Source organism: Sparus aurata, chromosome 13, assembly GCF_900880675.1.
Source record: "Sparus aurata chromosome 13, fSpaAur1.1, whole genome shotgun sequence".
Lineage (NCBI taxonomy): Eukaryota > Metazoa > Chordata > Actinopteri > Spariformes > Sparidae > Sparus > Sparus aurata.
In genome coordinates this window covers 18,848,112-18,871,230 of record NC_044199.1, presented here as the reverse complement: position 1 = coordinate 18,871,230, position 23,119 = coordinate 18,848,112, and the positions used below count along the sequence as shown (strand labels likewise).

General features: G+C 40.7%; 1 protein-coding gene across 4 annotated transcripts in view; it reads right to left on the bottom strand.

Moving 5' to 3' along the window:
* Positions 1 to 23,119, bottom strand: part of pknox2 (pbx/knotted 1 homeobox 2) — a 105,277-nt gene that overhangs the window by 19,308 nt on the left and 62,850 nt on the right. For 3 of the 4 annotated variants that reach the window (XM_030438073.1, XM_030438076.1, XM_030438075.1), the window contains exons 3-6: positions 22,196 to 22,302; positions 18,727 to 18,863; positions 17,969 to 17,980; positions 1,401 to 1,572 (exon numbers count right to left, since the gene is read on the bottom strand). In XM_030438073.1, the coding sequence (XP_030293933.1) occupies positions 1,401 to 1,572; positions 17,969 to 17,980; positions 18,727 to 18,863; positions 22,196 to 22,282 (408 nt within the window). In that variant the 5' untranslated portion in view covers positions 22,283 to 22,302. The remainder of the gene's footprint in view (positions 1 to 1,400; positions 1,573 to 17,968; positions 17,981 to 18,726; positions 18,864 to 22,195; positions 22,303 to 23,119) is intronic. The other variant, XM_030438077.1, reaches the window with a different exon arrangement.

Here is a 23,119-nt window from a genome sequence, read left to right as displayed (position 1 = left end):
AGAGCAAAGGAGAGGAAAATAGATAGCCAGAGAGGAGAGGACAATATGGGACCAAAGGAGAGGAGGACATAGGGCAATGGTAAATGGACTTGCTTTTCTCTAGCGTTTTTTTCCAGTCGGATGACCGCTCAAAGCGCTGTACGACACTTGTCACATTCACCCATTCACACACACACATTCATACACTGATGGCAGAGGCTGCCATGCAAATGCCAACTGCTCACCAGGAGCAATTTGGGGTTCAGTCTCTTGCTCAAGGACACTTCGACATGCAGCTGGGGGCTCTCAGTAACAATACATAAAAACAACAAGGAGCAAACTACATGTTTCACATATTGCTTCATCAGATTCACACAGAGAGCCCCCAGTGGCTCATAAAACACACAGATGATGCTCAGAGCGAATCTGATGAAGCAACATGCAAAAAGCGTAGTTCACTCGTTTTTCTCCTGTAATTGTATATAAAGTAGTCTCAATCATATCCTGGTGTGCACTTGAATATATAGATTTTTTAATCCATCGCGGTTTGCCCTGTACCGGCTGCTCCCAGAAGAGAAGGACTGTTGTGCACAGGTATCTTCCATTTTTAATATTTGCCTTGTTTGTTTGAAACTATGGAAAAGATTCAAAACTTTAAGTTAATGAACAGTATCCACATTTTCTTCATGTCAGCAGTTATCTGACCATCAGCCTAGCTTTTCACCACTCCGTGGCACAGTGGAATGCACTCCCTCAAAGTCACAACTCAAGGTCAACAGAATGGACAGAAAAGTGCTTGGCCAAGGAGGAGATAAATCAGCTAATTAAACTGCGCTCACTTAATCAAGGGACCAGTAACTCTCTGCCCATCGCAGGCAGTCAGGCCCAGTGTAACATTACTGCCTTGTGGAAGAGTTAGTGCCCTCTGGGAGGAATGCCCACACCCAGTGCCTCATAAAACACACAGATGCAGGGTTAATTGACTGTTCAGCACTTGTCAGCCTGCCGTCCGAAGTACTGTAATGGCAAGAGTGCACTTTTTTTTATCTTGTCTCTGTCTTTGTCTCTGTCTGGCTTCAACTCCTCCCCCGCTTTTCTCAGTGAACATGATCAGCATCCTCCTCCTCTTAATTTGCAATTACTGTTAGCTGTTGTGTGATGGGAAGTGCAGGGGGAGGATGAGGAAGTTTACATGAAAGAGGAGGGAATGATTAGGAGTAGTAATGATGGCATGCACTGCAAACTGACAAACAGCCATTTCTACAGCTTTGGTCTTGAATTTAATTGAGCAGGTTCTCTAAACTAACCAACTAATATTGCAGCATTGGTTAAAACATAATCGAAGAGGCACCACAATGCAACCACTTCTTGAAATTGAGGTCCATGTTGTGTTCATAATTACATAACAGCACTTTGCTCACCAAGTTGTCCAGCTCTGGATCTTCACTGAAGAATGGCTTGTGTTCTCGCTCCTGCTGATGCACAAAGTTTTCAATGTCCACATCAAAGCTGGCTGACGTGATGCATTCAGATCCCTGTGTGGCCTGCTCACATTTCTCAAACAACAATGCCAGCAGGGGGAACAATGGATGTCTGAGGAGGAAGAGAGAGAGAGGGGCAGTATGGATCAGTTTGTCTTTTGTTTGATTTTGATCCTAATTTTAGTCTATATCACTGGTCGTATACTGATCGTAAATGTTGAGGCATCAAGCCTGAATTGGAGCTTTGAAAATCCTCATTTCACTGCACTTCTAGAGTTCTGCAAGAAATTCATTAATGCACTTCAGGAGTTTGGGGAATTTGGTGATTTCATACATTTCCCAGAAAACCTTTCCTCCACTCCAGAGAATGCATGTGAACATAACCAGTCAAAGGTGGGCATGCGGACATAACAAGCCATCTTTTTTTTGGGATTGTGCATGTGGAACACAGCAAAATGTCAGGCCAAGAGAACACTTGTTCCTTGATTTTAAGATTTTAAAGGGCAACCCCAAAGGTCTTATGTCTGCCATTTATGTTTATGTGGAAATTGTTACTATTAAACACCTTAAGACTGTCTTTAAGTGATTTGACATTCACATTGTTTGACCAGTAACCTTTGTCAAATAGACCCATAAATGCAACATAGTGCCAGTTTTACAATTGATTTTTACCTGAAAGTAGAAAAATAAATTGGCAATTTATTTTGCATCATTCCCTTTCCATCATAGGTGAAGACAAATTGCAAATGTTTCCATACTTGTCAGATTATAATACCATGACCATGGGCTGTGGACAAAAATATGCAAAGGGCCCTCTGCATACACACTGGCCCACCTAAATGGCCCTCTCAGACACACATGTCAATGGCAATACTGTTCTCAGGAACCCATTATTTCTAATGTTTAGTTTAGGTATGAGGATGAGTTGGTCTGAATGGGCCTTAACAGGACAAGACGAAGCAACAAACACACACCATGTATTGTGATGCAACTCGCCTGATTAAGTACAATGTTTTAATCACATTTATACATACCAATGATCAATTTACATTAGTAATCTTTAAGAATTAAAACAGAAACTATTTATGAATAAAATATTGCCTACTACCAACCATGAAAGAACAGTATGTATATGTGTAAATAATACAGATTGAGGTCATGGATTTACTTTTAGGGCATTTAACCTTTGTCCAAAGTTACTTATAATAATTCATACATGCAGAGATTCGTATACAGATGGGGGTGGCTGCACATCAGGAGCAGTTTGGATTAACAATCTTGCCCAAGGACATGTTGACATAGACCAGGGGAATTGAACCAGCAACTTTCAGATTACAAGACACTGGCTCTACCCCTGAGCCGCAGTCGCCCTTGCATCAACAAAGTAGCATTCTGATTCACAGTGAGTGTCAGATACACTCTTTATGAACACTCTTTGTCCTTACACGCCAGTATAGTCGCATTTGGCCTCACATGGCAGTAAAAACAATATGGATTAATTCCATTGTCAAGTAAGCAATAAAAAACATGCAACAGCCATTTACTCTTTCAAAATAAAGCCACCAAAACTACTTGATTGGTTTGGGAAGGATCACGGTTTCATTTCAAACAACTTGTTCCTTGAAGAGGGTCACGATTGATTATTAGCTTCATGCAGGACTTGACCCTGGTCACCTGGGTGAAAACCCTGACCTACTCACCACAGTGGAATTTCAGGCTCCTTATATTGTTTTGTCTTTTGCTCAAAACTTTAGCTTTGAGCACGTGTGTAACTTTTGACTGTATTATGGTAGAACTGTCACGCTTACGCGCTGTCCTCTAGTGGATTGCCAGGACTTTCACTTGTGGTCCATCAGGTCTGATGATCAGTTATTCAGAGGAATATTTGTCCAAATCAGAGTGATTTACGTAGCCCCATTCACACTGCCGCTTGAGTGCGGGGATCCTGCGCTTATTCTCCGCCTCCACCTGTCTGCTCTCTCAGTTATAATACTGTCCGATTCTTCTGTCAGAGGATCTTTGTCAGTTTTTAAGTTTACACTTTGCCAACACACAAGATTCTCTCTTTTGACACTTGACATTATTTCCACTCAGCAAGCAAATTAATTGCTTATGTTAAAAATTAACCCCATATGAGCACTATGACTATATGACATTTTTACTTTAACATGTAAGGCTGCTCTCTTATAAACAGCTTGTGGTAACACTTCATAATAACCATTATTAAGAAATGGTGAATGTATGTTATTTTCATGTTCAAAAAGAATACAATGTTTTTAAACCATTTGTTACCACAGTTAGGGGTTCTATGCCTTGCTCAAGGGCACATTAGCAGTGCAATGAGGTGAACCGGCATCCATCCAGCCCCCAAGCCAAGTTACCCAGATTTCTTTCATACATATTTCCACCCACTTTGAAGAAATCAGGATTGCTCAGGATCCCCCTTGTCTACAGGGCCCTGGGTGCATGTCCATGCTGCTCATGAAGTACTTTGTCTATGGTCTCTGTACCGAAGACACTTTAATGGACTCTTAATAGAGTCACTAAATGGAAAAATCCAATAGAAGAATTCAAGCCATAATACGAGCTCCTCTCCAAAAGCCCTCTCCCTCCCTCGCTGTATTCTTAATAGCGTGGCAGCTCCATGACATTCCCTAAAGGACATGCTGAACATATGGACAAGGTTCAGCTAGAGATCAAAAAAAGATCTTTAAGAGGATAGGATATGGTCCAGTGACAGCACAAGGCTTCTCAGTGTCACCTACATTGTTACCATCTGCCTTTCACAGGGAATGTCACTCACACAAGATCCCCCAGATTCACTGTGCAATGGGCCATACTGCACTGCTGTATGCAGTACATGCTAAATTATTGAGCATTTCCACTTGGAAGAAAGCTGCTGTCATAATGGTCAGGGAGAAAGAAAACTCCAATGCAATAAAATCTGAGAAACTGATTGAGAATTAAAACATTTGGCTAAGATGAATATTTTTGCTACACTTTATTTTGGTGATTCCTGCTCTTCCCATAACCGATCCAGACTTTGCGTGAGTTGATGGAATAGGCAGAGTTCATTGTCCTGTGTGTTACGTTTGACTTAAAGGAAACCCCGGAAAAATTTTTAAAATATGCCCCTGTCAAATGCATTATGATAAGGTCTCTGGGCAATATTTCATATAAGCCCTGTATAAGCTGCTTACTAGTGGCATATTTTATCATTTCCCTATCCAGTGGCTTTAGCTGTACATGGTTTACAAGAAGAAGACCATTTCACCGCTCATCCAAGAGGCTTCTTCAGTTCTAACTAACTGGATTGGAGTTGCAGGCTTTTAAATTGTGTGTGGGAGTGTCCTTTCAGAGTTAAGGACATATGTGAGCTCAGAGTCATTAGGGCCACTTGTGGGTCATTGACCCAACCCACCTTCATGTGGGCTGTTAGGGATAGGTGAGGCCAGGTGTGAATGGTTGTTAAGCTGTAAACGAAAGGCACAACACAGGAGGGCCAACTCCTCAGGTCAAGACTCTGCTGTCCACTTACATCTGAAGGAGAAAAATCATTTAATTGAGGACAACAATGTAAACATCTTGGCCAGAGAAGACAGATGGCTTTCTGTAGAAATAGTCCATCTATGTCAAATTGGAACAGCCATCTTTGAATTACTTATCACCCACCTACAATGCTGTAATGAGTTCCCTCCCCAGACAGCTTAACAACCATTAACTCCTGGGATCACCTAGCCATAGGAACCCACATGAAGACTGGTTGGGTCTACGACCCACAAGTGGCCCTTAATGACCCTGAAACTCAGAGCTCACACATGTCCTAAACAACTCTGTAAGGGCACTCCCACACAGTTTAAGAGCCTGCAACTGCCCTCCAGTTAGTTAGAACTGAAGAAGCCTGTTGGATGAGAGGTGAAACATCTTTAAGAAGCTGAATCAAGTCCAGTTGCCTACGATACAGCACTTAGAATTACCATGACCTGGATGACTGATAACCTTCATCAACAAGGCAAAGCTTACAGCAGATTCAAGTTTTTGAATATGTAGAATGAACTTTTGTGGAGATTTTTTCACCCCTGAGACAATTGCAATAATATGGGTGCCCAATTAACCTCTTTGCTTTTGGTTCGAATGAGCTCAGCCTGATTTTTATTTTCTTTCAGTTTGTTTAAGCTAGTGGGAAAGCTGTCAATCAAACTCTGTTCAGGAATAAACAACCAAACTGAGACCCCCTTGAAAAGAGGGTCTACTTCCAAGCAGACTCCAACAATGTGTTTTCCTTGTGGTGAGAATAGAACAACCACAGCACTTGACTCAGCATGAAAACTATTAAATCTATCTAGTGAATGTCAACTATTTACATATCGTCAACCTTTCAAGATTATTTGGTAACTTTGGTAAAACATATGTGCCTCATCATTGCAATATTCCCTGATGCATTAGAAGTGAAACCCATGTTGTGTTGTTGTTATACCAGTTCCCCAATTAAAGTGAGTGAAACCCCCCGTGTTCTCTTAAAACATCTATAGTATATCCCTGTTTGTCACTATTTATGATATAGGAGGTCCAATTGCTGTCTCGATTATTATTTTTTACAGCCAGTCATCTCTTGGTGTGCTATTCATGACACCAGAGAAGATAGATAAAAACGAAGCCCAGTATATTGCTCCTTGACTGCCTGTCAGTCAGAGGAGTTTGTTTGTAGCAAGTCAGTGTGAATGAAAACAGGAGCAGAATATTAACCTATAAACTCCGGATCAATTAAGGCTAAAGGTGTCCTTGTAAGTAATAGCCATAATTCAAAGGTAACCCTTAAACTGTGGAGGGCAGCATAACAGCTATCGGCTGCTCTGTATACTTTCTTCTTTGCTGTAAATCTCTTTGGCTGCAGTAACTAGGTGCCATTAGCAAGTAGCTCAGTTAGCTGTAGAGTTGAGTGAGCCTCTAAGCTGACAGGACGGATCCGTCCGCGCCACAACCTCTAACAGGGGAAGTCACCATGGTCAACAGGCCTCTGCTCCACCAGGCTCAGCCACCTCCCAGTGAACATGATGGGACACTGGACTAGGACTGAACAAAGCCTCTGAGACCAACCTAGGACATGTTTAATAAGGAATAAAAAGTGTAAAAATATTTCCTTTTCTCATTTTTATTTGTTTATTTTGCTTACTTATTAGAATTGCTGCTTTATCATCTCCCAGCTGAAATTTCAGGGGTAATCAAACTGTCACATCTTTGAGTACACAGTGGTATTACAAGATAGGACATGCCAGGGCTAGCTGGTTAGCATGCTAACTTCAGGAGGCATCACTGTAACATAGTATATAGATGTCTTCTTCGACATTGTGTCAACACTGTTGTTTCTTTAGACTCTGTGGATAATGTGTTGAATGTTTTAGACCAACATTCTGGACATATCTTACAAATTGCTCCTTTAAATAAATTGAATAAAATAAATGTATGTACTGTAGAATTGATATTTGCGCTTAATGATAACTGTTTGCTTAACAATGATCCACTTAATGTCACATTTGTATTGTGTTGTTGTTGTGCTGCTGCATGTGTGTCTATGTATGTGCGCAACGAGTATGTATTGCAGGGGGCTGCTCTGACATGGAGGTAGACTGGGTCCTCTGCTCAGGCTCTAACCCATGGCTCTCATTTGCAGCCTTTAATAGTCGTCTATATTATACTCTAATCTGCCTGATCCCAATTTAATGTCGCTCCCTCAGCCAGACGTGGGAGGAATACTAAACAGGAGGGTCACGTGCAGAGCGGAGATCCTCTGCCTTGTCTGTTTAATGTCTGCCTGTGGTGGGGTGGGGAGGAATCTGGGTGGGGGTGAGGAAGGGGGGGCTATAACTGAGAGCAAACAGGGTGACTGTCAACATTGCAGATGGTGTCTTAACAAGTTATTTATTCTCGCATTCAGTCTTTGTTTTTTGTGTTATTTCATTATAGAAAGTGGTTAATTTTAGGGTGAGAACATTTAACTTTTTTTTTTTACTAGTGGTGTTAATGTCTATAAAGAAAAGAGAACACGACACGTCAACCCACCATAGTATCAACAAAATGACACATTGTTTGAGTCGTGAGTCGATTGTGAGCATCACACACTAACACATCTATTCACAGATACCTGCTGTCAAGGAGATGTGGTACCGAAGGGTCTAAGGACCCCAGGGCATTGTGGGTAGAGCTACACAGTACATAACACTTTAATTGGCTGGTAAATATATAGACTACTGTGTGAGCATGACAGAAAAAAAAAAAAAAACCTTCAATAGCCAAGCTAAAAACAAAGCAAATACACAATTAAAGGTGATAATACCTATCATTACAGAATGCTTACATGTCCCAGAAAGAAAATGTCTCATCAAAAAAACTGTGTCATGAAGGCGGTGATCTCCTGTGCATCAAACTGTTGCCTCACACAACATTTAAGAGACAGGCACCTTTTTCATTAGAAGATGTATTATATTCTTTGACCCACATGTATATGTGTTTGCATAGCATATTTCTAAATAAGATATTACGTTCGGAAATTATTATCATGCATCATATTGCTGCGTTTCAACAACATATTTATTCTGTTTCTTCTTATAATAAATGTATTGTTTTAACAAGATCACTTCATGGTATAACAAATAACTTTTCATGTTATTATTCCCTTATTTTCTCGTTATTACTACATACCAAATAAGTCTCCCTTTGATAAGAAACATTTCTTGTCATAACATCACATCATTCTATCTCACTAACTTTCTAGTTAATTCACAAAATCATCTTGTGGTAACAAGAAAACACTTGTCATTATCGCATTAACAACTTTTACATCATGTTAAAATCAGGGGGAAAAGTCCAGTGCCCGAGGAGGAGATATTGTAGCCAAGATATGTAGCCAGGAACAAACATCTTTTGAATTTACTGTAATATGTTGAATATCATTATTATTATTTTTAGAATTGCTTTAGTGTTGATGCTCATTGTAAGCTCATCCTGTCATTGGTGCTCTGCGGCTAACAGCCAGATTTTGGAATAAATGATGTAAAATGCTAAGGCTATCAAGGCAATCAGCGTTTGCATGAGAAAACATCTATCCTTGACGGCATACCATTACCATACGCACAGTTGGACCTGGCCAACTTGGAGCAAGGTAAAAACACTACCCTTCGGCGCTTTCTATGACCTTTACACAGGAAGTCAGGATTAAGGTAGATGGGGTGTGAAAAGGCATGCATTTTTATGAACGTGAACATAGCCGCATGTGACTGCTAGTGTGTGTGTGTGGGTTGGTACATGGTCACACAATGTGTGTTTTCCAGTTTCCCACTACCTCCTGCAACTATCATGAGGGCCCCCCCCCCCCCATGTCGGCTGCCAGAAGCAGCAGGTTCTATCTGCAGTGCGACGGAGTGGAGATTGCCGGCTGGGGGATCATTACAAGGGCCATAAAAGAGCGATTTACAGGACGGCCAGTGAGTGGAGTCAGCACGGTCCCCACCCTCTAGCACTGCGTCGTGCTGGGTCACCAACGAAAAGCCCAAAACGGAGAATCAGAGGCCAGCGGGGGAAAGTGATGACTTAAACATGAAGGTGAGGGACGTGGCGGCTCCAGTGACATCTGCTTTATGGTAGGTGAGTCAGAGGCTTAAGAAGGAAAAAGGGGGTGCCACTTGATTGATGTTTGATAAGAGGCCACTACACTTGATAAAGGTAAAGCGTGCTTTTAAATACTTGCTTAGTTTAGTGACAAATGTGTAGGTGTTCTGAAGCTGAATCCTTTGGTATTGATTATTGTATCGATTTTTCTCATAGGTCAAGACTGAATTTTCGATCTAAACATTCAAGCCAACAAGCACATTAACAGAGTGGTCTATCTCACTGTCAGTCAACACATCAACCTAATTGTTGTGAACAAAACAAGCTCTTATGCTGGGTTCTAACCACGCTCTTTAATTTTGTAAGGCAATAGAAGCAAAATGTGCACATTAAGTTCCTGTACTTCTTGGGAGAAGAGGATGTAAAGAGTTAGTTAAATAGTTGCCGTAGTGAACTATTAGTACTATCACTACTATTACTATATTACTGTACAGTTAAAAAGCTTTATGACACTGTCCGACTTGAGGAAAGCCTGATTAAAACTTATTTTAAAAATAAACTCTAAGTTTATTAGCCACTAGCCGCTGACACTTGTCTGCAAACTGGTACGTAATTACACATTAATCTGTTAAGGAGGAACATTATTTATTTGGTCATTTTTTTGGCCAGACTTTAAGAGGCTAGAAAATGGAAAAAGGGAAATAGTGTTGTCCTACCATGCAGATTCAGCAGCCAGTAGCTCCCTCAAACTCCAATGCCCAACACCAGAGTGTCCCAGGGCTGTGTGCTCAGCTACACCTACACACCTTTGACTGCACTCACAGACATCAAGAAAAACTCCACTGTGAAGCATGTGCACGACACCACCATCATCGGTCCCATTACAAATCAGTTCATGTCAGGGGAGAAAATCAACCATCTTGCAAAGCGGTGCACAGGGAAGAATCTACTGCTCAACATAAGCAAAACCATGAAGCAAATTGTTGATTTTAGACAAAAGGAGGCAAAGACACACACCCTTGTCTACATCAGTGGAGATGAGGTGGAGCAGGCAAACTGTTTTAGGTTCCTGGGAATGAGCATCACGGAGAAGCTGTCATGCTCCTCGCTAACAGCAATTGGTTTATTTCTCAAAAAAAAAAATTTAGAGTTAGATTCCATTGCCAAGTTCATATAACATATATTACATGGGAGCAAAAGAAAGCATCCGGACTGGAAACATCACAAACTGGCATGGTTTGTGCATGGCCCAGAACAGGAAGGCTCTACAGCGGGTGAAAACATCTACAACAGCATCTGTGACATCAGTGAAGTTTGATGTCTGCATAGTGCCCAAAGGATACCAAAAGACATCACCTACCCCAGCCACCGTTCACCCTGGTGCCATCTGGCAAAAGATACAGAAATATCTGCTGCCATACCACCAGACTACAGAGCAGCTTCTTTTCTCAGGAGGTTAGACTCCTGAACTCATCCTTTGCATTTTAATATGAGGAACAGCTTTATTTCTAATAATTTACTCATTTACTTACTAATTATTAATCCATTTATATAATTTATAAGCTTCAGTAGAAGCTTAAAGTGACTACAAGCTATAATTTGTTGTACAAACCTGTGAGCTAATAGGATAATAAATAAATCTTGCACTTTATATCAGAGACACAGGACAGAGACCACAGAAAAAATAGACATTTGAACATCTATTATTCCTGTGCACATCCATCTACTAAATCTGCACACTTAAACCTCCAGAACATCTACTAAATCAACTAGTCAACTATTCCATCAAAGAATGATCTTCAACCTCAAAATCTCAGAAATAACTCTCTTCCACCAAAATTAAAGTTACCAGGTTTTCTGAAGACCATGAAAAAAATGACAAACCAGCAAATGCAGCGCTTTGCATGAAAACAAGCTCAAATCAGAGCCGCGTCGTCATCTACGGAGCAAGTCATGTTTGCCTGCTTTTGCAATAATCTGGCAGGCCACCAAGGGGGTACAGAAAGAGGTGGGGGTGGGGTTTGAAGGTATGTGAATGTGTGTGCGAGTTCTCTCTCTTTGCTCCCCACTGTTTGCCAGCCTAATCAGGCCTGCTGTACCCCCGTATATTAGAAGCCGGTTTGTGGTGGAGTCCTGCTGCGTTTGCTCCCGACAAGGCCCCAGTTTCCCCAGGCTACATGTCTGAAGCACACCTTGTGTAAGGTTGTGGATGGGGTTGCGGTATATACACGTACTGTACACACACACAGAGACACACACACATACACACACACACACACACACACACACACACACACACACACACACACACACACACACACACACACAAAAACCCCCCCAGCACTATCTGAATAAATCCTGTCTCCCTGTCTCTACTTTTCAAACTCCCCTTTTCATTCTCATGTCTGATCCTGAACTTCACTTGGGGTTTTGTTTCTCTGAGGTGCCCTGAACCAAAAAGCTCCATCTACTCTTTGGTTTATACAACATCTCTCCCAACCCCAACCATAACCAGCAATGCAGGTCCACGGTTGCCTGTGTGGAATTCTGGCTGAAGAGCACAGCACATATACACAACATTAAAACCACCTACTTAATATTGAGCAGGTTCCCCTTGTGCAGCCAAAACAGCTCTGACCTGTCAAGGCATGGTCATAAGAACTCTGGTGTCCTGTGATGTCTGGCACCAGGACATTTGTAGTTGATCCTTTGGGTCCTGTATATTGGGGGGTGGGGCCTCAGACTTGTTCCAACACACTTCCCACAGATGCTCGATCAGATTTGGACCTGGGGAATTTGGAGGCCCAGTAAATGCTTCAGGGTCTTTGTTGTGTTCTTCAAGATGTCCTGAGTAGTTTTTGTGGTGTGTCAGGGTGCATTCTCCTGCTGGTAGGCCACTGCCATTGGGGCGCGCCATTGCTATGAGGGGCTGTACTTAGGTGGTGTTTGTCAAGTGGTATCCAGATGGATGCAAAGACCCAGGGTTTCCCAGCAGAACATTGCATTGTAACGAGATGATCAGTTTTTTTTACAGTACATCACCTGTCAGTGGAATGCAGGCAGGACAATATGCAGGTTCCACAACACCAGCAATGTAAAATGTCAGCTTCAAAGTGAAAATGCCAACACAAAACTCAGTGGAGGTAGTAACAGAGCTGAACCAACGTCCATTTGAAGGAGTGAGCCTGCAACCCTGCAGGACGGGATAGGGACATAACATTTTGATAACATGTTATGTGTGTGACCAGCATTGAGGGGATTTTAAAAAACTACTAGCTGCTAGCAGCAGTTAGCAGCTAACTCAAATTAACAGAATAAAAAATAAAAAACAGCTAACGAATATGATTACAAATTAGGCAGACACAAAGGTCTGGGAGCTCCCTATCCTCCGAGCAGAAGACGAGATCAACCGCCATATAACAGGGACAGTAAATTATTGTTATTGTTCTGTATTGTCATTTGAATCTTATAGAAATTGCTGTCCATCTCTAGTGTTATATATTGCACCAGATGCCTAAGCTTCTGTCTTATATGTCTTGCCTCTTTTGCTTCCTGATATCACACTCATTGGCAGCATTATACTGCTGTTGGGCTCAGTGTGAAAATGCAAGTCTGCTGTAATGAAGGGCCTCTGCTGCTGCAGTATAACTGGTTTTCTTGTGCTTCAGATGAGTGTATGTACATTGCTATCTCAGGTCTTCTTTCATCTGGACTGTGGTGGCTGGACGGCAAGACAACAATGCGCATTGACAGTTCAGTAAGATAATCAACTAATCAGTACATGACGTCAAAAAAGAACCTTTAAAAAAGGCACAGTCATGTTCTGCATCCAGCAATAGTTCTTTTCATTGATGAGACTAAGAAAAGGCAGATAAGATTTCAGGCTGAATGGATAGATTCCAGAGGGCATTACTTGACAGCTGTGAAGTGCAAATGATGTTCTTTTCTCTTCTATGTATGCTATAGGCCACTTCTGTGCCACGAAAAGATAAAAGATTACTAAGTTGCCGAAATAAAACACAAAAAAGGAAAGAAAATTGTAGACTTCCTTTCTCATCCAACGTCAAGCAGTGAGGAAACTCATAAAAATGGGTATCTGACAGAAACAGCCAATAAAACTACTTGAGCTTTGACACAGTTTCCTGCATTCAGCAGCAGCTGAGCACCAACACACGCTGACCTGCTAAATGGAGGAGGCACGGCCTGTTTTAAGCTCGTCAGTCTTTGCGCTGCTGGAAAAGCACAGTGGTCGAGGATGCATTGATGCATTGTGTCAGTGAGGATAAACAGACTTTATGGTGCATTACAGAGGCAGACAAACACAGAGGCGAACACAATGTGGATAACGCCGTCCTTGGAGGTGTCAAATTAAACACACTCCCTCCTGAAGTGTACGACACGAGAGGTCTTCAAATCTTCACTTCTTTTATCCCATTAACAACAAGTATACGCATAAGCAGACACACCCGAGGCTGAATAAATTCTATTTCTTGGAGTTCGGGGAATGTCAGCGTGTTGGCTTGTTAACCTTACTACAAATACACTCACAAAACCTTAAATCCAGTCTCAATGCAAAATGCCCTAGCTGACTAGCATGAGAGAGACGTTCAGCAAAGACCCACTATGGATGGGAGTGAATGATAAAATGCATCATACAGGGTTCTACGCTGCAACACTGGCATCTTTGTAAAAGGATCTCACCACTGTCAAAACAAAGAGTACATTCACTATTATTCTTTATAGCTTTCTGATGCTTCCATTTGCAAATAGATTGTGTTAAACACGATGAACATGATTCTGGTACTGTTAAACCCAGGCCCTATACTTACATGTTTTGGCGTGCAAATTATTTCTTTCTCACTTAAAGTTTTGGAATAAGTCAGGCACATCACCTCAGCTGGCAGCCGGGAAATGGCTGCAATGGCTGCAATGTAATTTTTTGAGGCAACTATGACCATCAAAGTTGCGTATACCAACAGTGTTTGTTTTTGTCACTGACAGGCTGAGCTTGTTATTCTGACAACATAATGGAAACAGTTCCTACAGAGATAGACCTTTTTGATCCATTTGGTTACCAGAAACACAAGTCTTGTTCAAGGAGACGTCTTGCTCTGAAATCTCCAGAGGTGAGTTGTTACAGGCGTTACGTTATGTAGGTTGTAAAATTGAGTTACATATCCAGTAATGACATTTGAAATAAATTCCTGCCAGCTGTCCATTAAGGTAAACTCCAAACTTCATCTCCGACGTCGACTCACATTGCCAACACTGCTGTCCTGCTACAACTCACCTCTCCATATCACAAGAAGACCTATCCTTGAATAAGACTTGTGTTTTCAGTGACAGAAAAGATTGTATTATTTGAAAAAAAAAGTTATAATTCGTCAGAATAATTTACGTGATATTGTCAGACACATAGAATAAACAAAATCCCAGCCTGTCAATAGCAGAAAGAAGCACTTTTAGAGGATAGAACTTTGAGTGTCGGAGTTGCCCCAAAAGATTATGTTGCAGCCACTGCAGCTGTGTGCCAGCCGCCAGCTGAGGCGACCTACTGAACAGATTCTAAAACTTTTAGTAAGTATAAATCATGTAAAAAAAAACAAAAACAAAAACGGAATTCCTCTTTAAGCCAAGAAGAGATTACTGTGTTTGATGAATTGGTTCTTGTACGAAATAAATCGACAGAACAGATTGCATCTTTGTGAGACAATCAAGGTGAGAGCATTCTTTATGGAATAGTTTGTAGGGGAAATGTAGAATACAGCTCATACTGTATGTGTAATACTGTCTGAGAGGACTTCTGAAAACCAGACTTGTCTTACTGCTTATCAATGATTTCTTAAGTTCCCTACATGTGGAGCAAGCAAGCAGTTAACTCAAACAAACTCATGAAAGTGTGACCTTAAAACAGCGTTCTGGTAAACACGTCTCTTCTACTCGAGCTGTTTCTAAGCATCATAAGGACATTTCTGTACTGCATATATAAAAAAAAGGACTATTATGATGTCTCTTTTAATTAAGTGCATGTTTCCATCTCTGCGTTGAATCGGCTTCCATCAGCCGCGAACATTCCCAACCTGAAAAACAAAAGCCTTGCTGGCTTTTTAATAAGATGCAGAGAATCCAGAAGGATCTTTATAGTAAATGCCACAACTCATTAGGCTAATTACCCTATCACACATTTACTCCGCTGCTAATAACAAAGTAGGCAGAGAGACAGAGAGAGGGAGAGAGGAAACCACACATCTCCTCATAAAGTTGGCATTCGAGCAATTAGTGGAAAGAGACATTAAAGCCCACACAGACTTCCTGAGCAAAATAATTAAAGAAAAATGGGGGAGATGTTGGTTCTTTGTGCTTTTCTCTTTTCAAAGCCCCCATATGAGTACTGTGTAGAGGCAGCAACACTGGCAGGTCAGACTTCTATTAAAATAAGAGTGCTGTTTGTGTCTTTTTGCATAATTTGATTCACTGTGGGAGACATGACTTACGAAGTCAAAACTAATTGCGTTTATAACAAGGTAACAAGGTGCGTTTAGTCATTAGCTCCTTGCATGGGCAAAAATAATTCCGAAAATTCTAATGTGCTCGGCCTCCTCTGAATACAGAACAGCAAGGATTTCACTTAACAGCTACAAATAATCATATTTTAACAACACATGCTGGTAAATCCTCAGTTGTTGTTGCTCCCTGAGCTCAGTGTTGCCTCTGACGCTGTTGATCACAACATTTTAATTGGCCATCATACACATTTACAGACTCAGCAAGCTCCACAGTATATTCTCCACACCAACAGTTAACTGGTAAGTAGCTCCGGTTCCCGTCTTATTTCATTCTCGTCCTCTGTGCACACTGATAATGTAGCACTTTATTTGCCTGTAAAACTAAATAATGTGGACCCCGACACTCTTTAAAATGATTGTGCGGAAGTGCTAACACTAACTTTCATGAGCATTTCTTGGTGACTAATCATCTTGCTGACTGATAGTGCTTTAGAGGAGATGATTGGTTAAAGTCAAATTATCAAAGCCATGGAATCGAAATGTATGATTTCAAGGGGAACTTGTTTCATTTCAATGAAATGGATTGTACTTTGTATCTGCTTGTTTGTGTGTATTTATCTTAGAGGAGTATTAAACTTTGTTCCTGCAGCTTGCACTAACTGAAATAATCTGCCATAGTAGCCTCAAATTCAATTCCTCTCTTCACACAGAGGCACTAATGCAAGGTCACATTTACTGGTATTTACAAGAGCCTTGAATTTATATTGTTGTCTATTTTTTTGATTATCAAAAAAACAACAATAATATACAGTATGGAAAGCTTTCATTAGCTTACAGAAATTAAACAGATTTTGCTGATAATTGTGTTACTACTGCCATAAATAATTTTGTGGACTGGTTACATAAATTAGTTACCTAATGAGAGAGCTTCATTTTAAGAGTCTGAGAGTTTAAGAGAGAGTTAATGCTAAGCTAAGCTAGCCATGGCCTGACTCTAGTTCCATTACTGTTGTTCTGCTGTGCAGATTGTAAAGCTCCTCTTGGTAAAGTGTGAGTTGTGATACACTTTTACCATGCCACAGCACAAAAACAAAACACACATCTACAAGTCCTCTTCTACAGTGCATGTTTAAAAACGGTTTTCCATTCATTGACACACCCAAGTATGGATACACAGATCCCTGCCTTTATAAAGGCACTCCAATCAAGAAGCTAACAAAGTAAATTTGCATTATTAACATTAATGTATTCACTGTAAAAGACAATACGAGGGTCAGACAGCTCAGACACCATTTAAATTGAATTAAATAATGAATAAGTCTGTATCAATGCAGCAAACATTCTTGTTGTGTTTAGCTGATACTGTAAGCTTCCTCTGTTCTTGCTTCTGAAAGGAAGAGGAGGAAAGAGGAGGAGACCCCAAAAAAAACAGGTGGAAGTGGAAGAAGGGGTTATTTGCACTGACACTACATCCACCAACACCACCACCACCACCATACGGAGCTGCTCCCAACATGGCTGCTCACATCAAAGGCAGCCTTGCATCTCAGAGGAGCTGCTAAGGACTTTACAGCAGCTCGCCTCAGGCCTGCATACGGGGGCTCACACCTAGTCAGACAGCAGTGGTGGATACCCACGAGTGCGACCTGAGGAGCCAGGACAGACATCCCAACATAGTCTGCTGTGTCATCGTTACAGGCAACCTGCGCCAGACAGTGCAGGCCAGCTCGTGTCTCGCTCAACTCAACAAATCTAGTAAATTGTTGGTTTGCTGCCTACACCCAGCTAGCTCGATTAAAAATGTCTGTATTTTGAATAATTTACTTCATAAATAGATAATACAAGCTCATTATAAGGGTGCATCAATATTCTACTAATAAGCTGAGAGAGTAGTGAGGTGTTTTGTTTTGTTTTTTTTTACTGGAGTTTTGGGTTTCACCCAGCGGTGATTTTCTTTCTTATTTTCTCTACCTAACAAGGTGTTGCCTTCAAGGGCCTCTACATCCTAAATAAAAGAATTGAAGTTGGAACAAATGTCAGTGGGGTGAAGTGTAAACATCCTAAAAAGTATGACAATAAAAAGAGAAAAAAAAAGGAAAAATCTTGTATACAGTAGACTGTAAACATGACCAGATACATATCGCAAAGCTTTTATGCAGAGCTTGCTGCAAATGAATCTCAAAGAATGCAATGCATTAATATTTTTTTTTCCACATCATCTTCAGTAAACTGGGATGTATTCATTTTTGACACATTTTGAAATCACTAAAGTGCAGTGTCCCCCCTCTTTATGGTTTCATTCTGGTAATATTTGGACTTTATCTGGACTAAGAAGTACAGCAAACTAATAGTTTAATTCCAAAATGAGAGAGTTTTCTACCAGAGGGTGATGCTTACCTTTGAAAATGACTGTTGGCGTGAAAGAGAAATAAATTACGTTTTAAAATGTAAGTCCGGAACCTTACACAAAACAACTCTGCCTGATGAACATGTTTTGGCTTAAATGTGTTTTTTGGTTTCCTCAAGCCCCTCTTGTTTGGAACCCAATACAACCAGTGAAAAGCATTTTTAATTTAGCCATGCATTTATTTATTTTCTCATCCTAATAGATCAGAAACTCCTGTGCAGTATACATTTTAAAGAAGTCAGAGAAACAGCCTGAATATTGCCAGTGTATCAAATGCTTTTTTAAAGCCAATGCATTAAATTCAAAGAGAAGCATAGTGAGGGCACTTCTGGTCGCCTTTGATGACTGAAAGCTTTCACTGAAGGTGCTTGTTGCTTTAATGAGTCGATAATTGAAGAAGGCACCTTTCAAGTAGAACTTTCAAAGGTTTTAATGTCATGGTTAGTTTAAGGGAACACCCAAAAAAAACTTGAGTGCATGTAGCCTTTATGGGCAGGAAGCACATCAAGTCAATTTAATAGAATTTCATAAAGCCAGCATGGGGTTTTAGAGAAAATGCAATGATTGTTTCAAAGCGAGAACACTGAAGAGAACACACAGGGATGGCTGACTTATGGTCAGTCATTATGTTAACTGTCATGGTTCTGATCCTGGCAATTATTTTTGATGTCAGATTTGTGTACAGATCCGCCACATACAAACCTAGACTATCATGACACATGGACCTCTAAATGGAGATTGAACCCACCTGTAAACAGCCCTCTTGTCAGACTCAAGCTGGGCCTGGGGGTCGAGGGTCACACTGACAGAGGTATTTCCTGCTGCAGAGGCTGCTGGGATATGGACCTGTGGGGTCTTGGTGTTCTGCTGAGTGGTGCCCGTCATCTGGGAAAACATAAAATGACTGCATATTTAAACTATTTCTTTACTGTCATGGGTTTTTCAGGGTGGTTCTTCCTGTGGAGGGCCGTCCATACACAATCATTACAATCATTACAACGATAATGATCCACACTTTGTTACAACAGTTGTCGTCTAATGAAGACGAATTTTATATGACCTCTTACATGAGTCAACATCGATTGTCCTGCCGATCGTCAACGAGGACATCACTGAGGACAAAACAGTCTTCAGAGATCCCATCAGTACCAAACACAGGTTAAATCCTGTTTATTTCATTTTTTTGTAATTGGAACCTAATATGCATTATATCAGCGTTTGATGTGACTGAGTTATTAGAGTAAACCATCAAAACCAAGTGTTTCTTAAATGCCATCAATCAGCCTAAAAAAAGAGGTAGACGACAATATAATAATCTCTCCTGTAACATTATTTTGGAGAGAAAATTAAGCTAACTGATGACCCTGTAAATTCAGTCTGAATCAATATGATGGACTGACCAAAAGACTGAAAGACAGATTCTTGGGTGTTTCATATTACAGTAATAGTAGTGTTTAGGGAAATCAAGATTAATTGAAGAAAAAAACATGTTATAATGTATTTATGTCTATCAAACCAACCCATACGTTGTTTTTTAAACTTGAACAGGGGCTTCTCTTTGCTGATGTTTGTGTGGCTGTTACCAGAAAACTAAAGCAGTCACTTAAACCTGCTTGGGACAAATATGAATGTTACATGACCAAGACAGCAGGTTTATCAATGATGGAAAATCCTTTCTTCTTGTCATGAACACGCAGCTGCTTGTGAGTTCTAAGTAATTTTTAATCACTTTTCAGAAGCAATAAGGTGCAACGTGCATCCGACGCCGACAGACTACAGATGAGGATGTAGCTGGAGTGAATCATTGTTGCCTGACAGGTCAGTAGCCTTGTAATGAAGCTGTTGAGAAATTTAATTATAGGATATATTTAGTAATTGAACAAGGCATATATAGATTCCTGTTAAATGATAAATATTAATTTAGCAGCTCAACAGTGAGCTCACAACTGGCCGTACAGCTGAACCATACATATTGCTTGACTGGTGGTTCGACACGGAATCATTAGAGAATCTTTTGATGTTATTTGTGCTGGAGGGTGGGCAGGAGAGTGACATGCTTTACGAACACAAGCCCTTGTCTTCTTCATCCTTTACCCCACTTTCCTTTCTCATTCGTTCTCTCTGAGGAAATGAGTCTAACAACCCCCCCACCTTTTTTTTTGAGTCGGGGTGGGATGGGAGGAAGCTTCAAGTCTTAATCCCAGCACCAAATGGGAAATAAATTAGCTTCTTCACACTTAACTAGCTCTCATTTGCATTTGCCGAGCGTGCAGACTGCAGCTCGGGAGCTCTCCCCTGGCACTAATCCTCTGGGCGAAAGCAGACAGAGGTGGTGTGGACATGGAGGAGGGTTAGGCGCTCAGATGAACCTGCTCTACCTCCACTCCATAGAACGGTCTGCAGTGTTAGACATAACCTGAGTCCAGCCACAGTTAGGCTACATTAATTACGCTGACCTGTGTGTGGCATCACGTATTGTGTTGAACACCGCAGACTGGGGCTTGACCTCTTATTATAAACTTTTACATGCAGTATGTTTCACCCTTGCACCCTTGTGTTTTAATTATAAAATGCAAGTCAACCTCATGAAGAATCACTTTACCATTCCTGTAGAGACTTACATTATGTTTGATGCTCAATTGCTGCTATTACTGTACCTTATGATATCATTCTTCCATAAAGATACTCATTATTACATTCCCATATTATTGCTTTAATATTGAAAACAATCATACCATATTTGTTGTGATCACTTACCGTACCAACTGTACTTACTATCCTACATATTTACTTACTGGAAATGACTATAATATTGTTCCTGCAGTCAATTTTACTTTGTTGATTTCTAGTGATAACATAGTAACTGTACTGTACTTGGAGTCCTGGAGATTCACCTGAGTTTTAATGAGCTCTGAGAAAAGCAACAAGGATATATAAAAATAAAATAAAAAGAAGTTACATTTAGCAAATATTAGTACTGTAATTTTCGGTACCCATTAATCAGTAAAGGAACAGTTCAAACAAAAATTAAGTCATTCAAGTCATTGACTACTTGACACCATGCTAATGAAAAGTCAGGTGAAGTTTTGTAGTCCACAAAATATTTTTTTGTAGTCTTCACAGCAAAACAGTGTTGCAACATTCTCTTCATAACTAATGAATGAGATGGGGACTTGTTTTAAAATGTAAAACCGAAAAATAGCATCAAATGTCACCATACAGCTTGTCCTGGGTAATCAAAGCCCTGAGACCACAAATTGATTTGAAAAGATGTTGTTTAGGCCCTTGATGCAAGGTTGAGCTTGTGCACCCACTTCAGACGAGAAAGCCACTTTCAGCTTAACAGCCACAACACAGATTCCATCTCAAAAACAGGGCGTAAAAAATGTTGTGGATCTCTAGGCTTCCGGAGACTTGGATAACACTGGAGGAGCTGTATAGAACCATTTTATGTTTCTATAAGTTACCTTGTTTATGTTTTAAAAGTCTCCAACTGCTTCAGTTGATTAGCAGAATGCTGCAACGCTGTTTTGTTGTGAAGCTCCAGAAATGTTTCGAGGGCTACAAAACTTCACACAACTTTCCATCAGCGTTGGCGTTAGAAGATAATGACTGAATTCTGTTTCACTTACCATTTACAGCATATGCATTTTATGTTCTCCTATGAAAATTATTGATCATAGAACATACTAACTATCATGAGCGGTTTAGTATAAGCAGAAGTCAGCTGGCATTAAATACATTACCCACAATGTATTTTAGCCACTGGGACAATATTGGAAGGGGGTTTATCAGATTGCATTCAGCTTCCTCTGCAGCCACAAAAAGCTTATTACTTCTTCTTTTTTTTTCTTCTTTTTTTTACTTTTTTAACTACATACTTTTGCAGTAGTGCTCCCCAAATTATCAACAGTCATCAGACTATAATTCACACTTTAAGTAAGGAAACATTGCACCACCTTTGTCTAACTGAGCCTCACCCACTTCAAACAATTAAGAAGCAAAGGGAAGCACAAATAAAAAAATAATAATAAAAAAGCATTTGACCAATTCAACTGTTGTTGATATTGACAGAAGATAATGTATTTGTGTAGGACCCCTTCAATCAAAGTAAGACACTGAGAAATAAAGGTTTTCAGGGCCTTTAACAGTCTTTGTTAAGGTGCCACCCTGTTGGATGTTTAACCATGGAGGTAAATTCTGGTAAAACGTCTGACCTGTTGGCTCTCCTGGTACGATGGTGGAGGAACGCTCTGGGTGGCCATCATTGTCACTGCAGGTGCTGGGGACACATGTTGCATCATGGGATAGCTTCACATTGAGACTGAAAAAGACAGGAAAAAAAAACAGAAACATAAATCCAGTGCCAGTGATTTTAAATTCTATTACAGCAGCAGCCACCAGGTGCTGCTATGATTAAATAATAGGAGATGAGAATCTCACGCAGCATCTTACTCTCTTTCACACTTCTCTCTCCCTGTCTCCATTTACTAATTCATTTCTCTGCTCTATCTCCTACCGCATGTACTGCACAGAGCTGACAGAACGGCAGGGTGATGTATTAATACTGAGTGATCTGACAATGCTACCAAGCAGAAAGAAAAACACAGCAACGCAGACTCATTCATGGAAGCCTTTACAAAAATGCTTTACATACCAGCAGGTTCATAATGACACCGCAAACAAACCTGACTACTTGTTTACCAATTACAGACAGCTATGCTTGTTTGCTAATTACAGTACAGCTGGCTTTAAAGTAACGCATCATGGTGGAGTCACCTTGGTCGTCTCTATGTGTTTGCTGCTGGTGTTGTTGTTGCACTATTACCAAGCCAATCAAGAGGGCTAATTAGGGCTCTTGTTGCTGGGCTAATTGCTATTGGCCGGGACCCCACAGGGCTGAGGGCTGTACCCTGTGGAACACCACTGTAACCATCGCCCCCACCCCCACTGAAGGAGCTAATTGGTTCAGGGTTCCATTACACACACACACACACACACACACACACACACACACACACACACACACACACACACACACATGCAGACCCCCTACCATCACCCCAACTTACTATAGGCAAGCACAGCGGGGGCTCCATCCTGAAGCTACATATAACCTATGTGTATACGCTGCATGAAAA